General features: G+C 39.9%; 1 protein-coding gene across 1 annotated transcript in view; it reads left to right on the forward strand.

Annotated features, from left to right (window-relative positions):
* The window catches only part of LOC122654031 (ADP-ribosylation factor GTPase-activating protein AGD3-like), a 54,519-nt gene extending 50,180 nt beyond the window's left edge, over positions 1 to 4,339 (forward strand). The window contains exon 19 of the mRNA XM_043848003.1: positions 3,738 to 4,339. Coding sequence (XP_043703938.1) covers positions 3,738 to 3,852 — 115 coding nt within the window. The 3' untranslated portion in view covers positions 3,853 to 4,339. The remainder of the gene's footprint in view (positions 1 to 3,737) is intronic.
* The last annotated feature ends 1,661 nt before the right edge of the window (positions 4,340 to 6,000 follow it).

Raw genomic sequence — 6,000 nt, forward strand, 5'->3', positions numbered from 1 at the left:
CCTTCAAAAAATCAGATACAGTAGTGAGCTCAAACTCCTAGATCGACAATTGTCAGGGTTTGAAAAAAAAAACCCTGATTTGGTAAATATCGATCTCAAGGAGGTCTTGAAACTGTGATCAGATCTGAGATAGGAACATGAAGCAATAATAAGATATTCCTGCTGCAGTTTCTGGTCTTCAAAAAAAGGAGATGATTCCTTGTATTAGAAGTAGAAGCAATCCTCAAAGAACTGAAGCTCCAATTTGCGCAAGCTGGAAGTGCTGGTTCCTATCGAGCAGAATTATGTAGTAGCATCCATGAGGTAATGGGGCAGCAACTGGATCGAAAGATCACCTCATCAGTGCTGCCCTATGTGACAATAGAGAACAAGGGAGAAGAGAAAGGAGAAACCGAGAGAGAGAGAGAGAGAGAAAGGATCCAAGTACAAATAGGAATCAACCTCAGTCCTAATCATATTAGGGATTCCTAGTACAACTAGGAATACCAAACTAGGATTCGGTTAAGGGAGATAAACAATAAAAAAGGAGAAAAATAAAAGGGAATAAAGAGGAAACATCCTAATCTAACTAGGGGTACTTCCCCAATCAGTTAGGGGGCAGTCCTAATAGAATTAGGACTGCTTACCCCAATCGGGTAGGGGATAAGTAACATATTTCAACACAAAGTCTGCATCATATGCTATAATTTTTCTCTTTCTAAATAGTCTCGTTGTTTGATATATCGAGACTTCCAATATTCAATTATTTCTTTAATAGATTGAAATTGACCATAGGCTGGATCATCCTCAATGACAAAAAACGCTGCTCCATAACAATTTTTTTCGATGTGTTCCTGTACCACCTGAAGTAGATGAGCCTGTGGTTAGACTCTGGTTTAGAGTCGATATGAGTTCTTTTGACTCATAGTTGAGGTCGAGATTAGAAACTGTACTAATCTGTTTGACCTTTTCTCTATTTGGTCTATTTGTTTTTTTTTTTTTTTTTTTTGTGTTTTTCTGAAAAATGAAGTGCTTAAATCAACAAACATATTTAAACTATGACTAATACTAATAACAAACCGTTACAAAAATGGGTTTGGTGCCTAAGACCTCCTGTGGTCAATTCCTTCCAACAATGATCTATTGTCCAATACACTAAATAGGCTTTAACAGACAAGACAACAGAAAGATCACACAAGCATATGGACTTTAACCATTATGTAATAACTACACCACCAATGTAACAAAACAGAATTAAAGAGAGATAGGGTTCGTATGTCTTACATACAGGAATTACCTATGCTTGTGAATCAATAGGGAGTGATTCCGGCAGAGCACTGTTAGTATGCAAACATAAACATAAAACAATTTTAATTCATACCTTGTAACAATCGTTTGGCTCTGAGACCATTGCAAGAGAAAGAAAGAAATTTAAAAAAAGGGTAAATTACACCGCGACCCCTTGAGGTTTGTCCTAAATACAGAGCAACCCCCTGTGTTTCTAAATTATACAGCCGCGCCCCTTGAGTGGACAGTATTAAATAATACAATGTAAAATGCCAACTTTGCCCTCTTCTAATACCAACAACAACAACCATAACCTTATCGCAACTAAATGGGGTCGGCTACATGGATCCGATAGAGGCTATGATAGTAAATAGAAATAAGAGAAGTAAAAGGGAAGTAAGAGGAGTAAAAGGAAGTAAAAAACCAACTTTTCCATCTTCTAAGATCACAAACCAAAAACCTATTTAAACCCTCTTTACTGTTGCCTTCTTCCCCAAAACTGAAGTTGCCAAAGTCGCTGGACCTGCAACTCCACCTGCCATTATCTGTCTTCTCTCCCTCATCTCAACTACTCGTCTCTTCTCCCTCTCTTCCCTCTCTTCCCTTTCGTATTTTTTTTTCCTGCTCTCACGCCTATCCCTCATCGCCATTAACCCTAAAAGTTCAGCAAACCCAATGCCTGTAAGCCATTCCTCAAAAGTTCCCTGCAAAATGAGCTTGACATATCAAGTTTATTGGAGGCAACATATTTCTGAACGTTAAATAGATCTTTGGTTTGAATGGAGGCATGAATGAATCATCTTGTTTCACAGATTTCTCTGAGCCTATAGCCTATAGTCGTAAGTGCTTGTTTGGCAACATATTTCTCTTATCTTTAATGGGAAGCAAATCAAATTTGTCTCAAAACCAAGGTTTCACCATTTTAAAGTAATGCCTGTGATGGTTAAATTAACAAATTTTGTCCTACCCAGTACCCTCCTATCTCTCATTAAATTAGAATTCAAAATAAAAGGAAGGAAACCCAAGAGCCACCCACCCACTTACCCTCTTCTCTCTTCTGCATTACTGCATACACACACAAAGAGAGAGAGAGAGAGAATGCCGGCATATGTAGAGATGAAGGGGTTAGAAGTTAAAACCTGAAATTGGAGGGGTCAGAGGAAATAGCTTTAGAAGCCTGAGAAACGGAGAGAGGGCTGGTGTGGAGGAGGAGATAGTCGACTTCATCCATGTCACCATTGAAGCCGATGTTCTTGCACCCATACCCAAAAGGTTTAGCGGGTCTAGTTTTTTGTTTCTCCAGGGAAGGTCTATGGAAGAAGTCCATTATGGCAATAATGTCTCTTGGGACTCCATGGTTCACCACCTTGAAGAACCCATACTCTTCGCAGGCTTTGACGATGAGCTCCCTCACCTGCGACCTCTTCCTTGAGAGATCCACCACCGGAACATGTACTACCCCTCCTCCAACATCAATGTTGCCGCCACCGCCGCCAATTCTTGTAGGAGAGGCCACCACCACCATTGCTACCAAATTCCTGATGATGCCTTTTCTTTCCAATTCATGTAGCAGCAGGGGATGGAGTTGAAGATGGCCTCAGCTGATCACCATCTTGAAAACCCTAAAATGCATATGCATCTTCCTTCAAGTAGCAGAGGAAGGAGTGCCAGAACCCTAAACCCTCTTTCTGATTCGAGTAACAGGGGAAGGGGGTGTGAAGTTAGGGATGCCCTATGGGCAAAATGGTAAGCTCACACCCCATAGGGGTATATTAGTCATTTGAAGGCAAACTTAACCAACACCGTAACACTTAACTAACGGAGTGGGGCTGACTGTAACAACTAACCAAAACTCAGGGGCTGTGGCTGTATAATTTAGAAACACAGGGGGTCACTCTGTATTTAGGGCAAACCTCAGGGGATCGCGGTGTAATTTACCCTAAAAAAAATTACATAAATCCCCAATTATCCCTATGCCTAACTGTATCATGATTATGTCAAGCATCAGTTTGCTAGAAAGGGATTAATGTTTGTGAATTTGCATTGTTTTTGTGTACAACTTTACTAGTTCTATCTCAAAAGAAACTGGAGATGATTTTCTTTTTGTGGTGGAACCATAGTCCCAAATTTACATGTACATTTTTGAGATTTTGCTTCAATTAGGATGGTTGGAGAAAATCTAGGTTTTGCCCCTTTTAAGATCTAGGATTTGAATTCAGTTGATACCTAAAGTGGATATAACATTTCTTACCCATTAGAAATTGGAGAGAGAAAAAGGGAATCGGGGAACTGATGCTGTTTCCAAACATAAATAGTGGACGCCAATTGGCACTTATCTACTCATCTTGAGAAATCATAATTCATAACAAAATATTCTTTCCGTCAGCTACTGACTTGAATGTGATTACCAGGGTAGAATATCATTTAATTACCATGGAAGGGTTGCTCAATTATTCCCAATCTGGTTGCAGGGGTGCAGATCCATGGGCTGTAGATAGTGAAGGTAAAACCCCTCTTCAGCTTGCAGCAGACTCTAATTTCAATGATGACGAGGTACTTGCTCTGTTAAGAGAAACAAATAGATGAGACTGTCAGAGAGGATGCTTCAAAGGCCAGCCACTTAAAAGCAGTCTAATGTATAGAATGAAGCTCAGTTGCTGTGTGATTATTCATCAGAAACTTGGTGGCTGATTCCCCACTGGAGTTTGCTCCCACCTGTGGTTTTTGGGATTTAAGAGGAGCTAGTAAGGATGGAATGCCCTGCCCCTGCAGTCCCGTGTAAGATAGAACCCGGTCAATGTAAGTTAAAATGGTTGTGTTTCCCAAGCTTGAGAGTTATCGCAGGCTCCGTGTCTCAGGCCTGCAGTGCGAGGTGCTGTGTCTCTGTTTATTGGGATTGGTTCCTTTTACTGGGATTTTGCATTTTGCGGCACTGTGTGGTTGTACAATTGTATGTTTAGTCATATAGATCCTTCGTTGTATGGGAAGCTCTGCTGAAAACTCTTCCTAATGATGTTTTGTTGATATTCATAACAAGGAAATACAGAATAAATGGTGATCGTGGGAAATACCATGACAATATACAAATCTTTTCTTTTGCAGTAGATTGCTGTAACATCTTCATGAACAATTTAGTGAAAGAAAATTGAATGGTAATGGAGTGACACTATTTATTGGAAAACAAAGATTGATGGTAGCAGAGGGCAGGCTTTGGTGCAATGGTAAAAGTTGCTCCATTGTGACCAAGTGGCCACGGGTTTGAGTCTAGGAACAGCCTCTCTAAGAAAGCAGGGATAAGGCTGCGTACATTATGACCCTACCCAGACCCTGCAATGGCCGGAGCCTTTGCACTGGGTACACTTTTTTTAAAGATTGATGGTAGCAGACATAGGAACTGTTAACTAGGTTAAAATTGCTGTTATTATTATGGATTGATATTTGCGATTACTGATTGTATGTTTATGAAATCGGTGGTCATGCTGATCTGCGACCACCCTTTTCTTCTTGCTCTTTCCACTGCAAGGATCTTTGGTATTATCCAGCCTTTTCTTGTCGACTCATCTCTGAAGAAACTCCTCTCTATGGCCAAAAAATGCAGCTGTTGGAAAGCACTACTACTCGAAACTAAGTAATGAAACCTTAACCATAAACTGTGAAAACTTAATATTTGAATCTTAAACTATGGAATTACCAAAAACCCATTGAGAGTTCACTTGAGGTGTACCCTTGTAGAGAAACTCCATTAACTTAAAAACCATGAACTGTGCATCCTTAATCTATGAACCAAAATCGGGAAATCACAATACCTATAGTTTCTACACCCCACCACCCCCCCCCCCCTACCCCACCAAAAGAAAAAACCTATTGTCTATCCAACTATGAAAGCACCCCTTGGCAGAAAATCTGAGAATATAGCATGTGAGCATGAGTACGATCACCAGTGAGAGTAGCCGAGAAGGATAGATCAGGAATGAAGTTGCAGCGGAGAATCCTAGAATATAGGAGAACTCATATTCTTGCTCTTGCTTATAAAAACTGACGTACAAAGCCAGGAGTCATAAAACCTGCCCGTGTGTGATTCCTTTTCCCCACTCTCTTGTGGAGATTCTCTAGATTGTGAGTTGAATCTTAAGTATTCTATTGGAAAGCACAATAGAGTTTCAGAGAATTTAAGAAGCTGGAGAAGCTCTCCAAAACATGCAATAAATAGTCTTCTCCTCAATGTTCTGCTCTTTCCAAGTGGCACGAAGGGCTCCTTTTATTTCCCTTAGATTAGCAAGCTGTGAAGTTTCGTTTCTACCACATGAGGAATTGTATAACTGGTTTCAAAACCTTCATTTCTCCATGTGACAGTTGAATATATATTGAAACCCTCCAAATGTGTAAAACGGGCGTTAACAAAACTGCTACAATAGAACAGATATCTTTCGCCCCTAAAAGAAGCTTTCTCAATGGGCTTGACCTTAAAGAAAAGAAACAGTGTAGGCTTTTCTTATCTTGGCTTTTACATGTCTTCCTCATGAACTATGAGCATTAATCTTAAAAATGGTTCTGATTTACATGTGAATGGGCCAAGCATTTGCGCTTTTTGTATACATTTATGGAATAGTATCTGCCTTTCTTGATACCCTATCGTAATCATGCTTGCAAATCTGTACAAGATTAGAGTGTCGTTGAGTGCTTTGATCTTCTTTTATATTTAGTAGTGTAGTGTAGTCTTCTTCTCTTTTAACA

This window comes from Telopea speciosissima, chromosome 3 (assembly GCF_018873765.1).
Source record: "Telopea speciosissima isolate NSW1024214 ecotype Mountain lineage chromosome 3, Tspe_v1, whole genome shotgun sequence".
NCBI classification, from domain to species: Eukaryota; Viridiplantae; Streptophyta; class Magnoliopsida; order Proteales; family Proteaceae; genus Telopea; species Telopea speciosissima.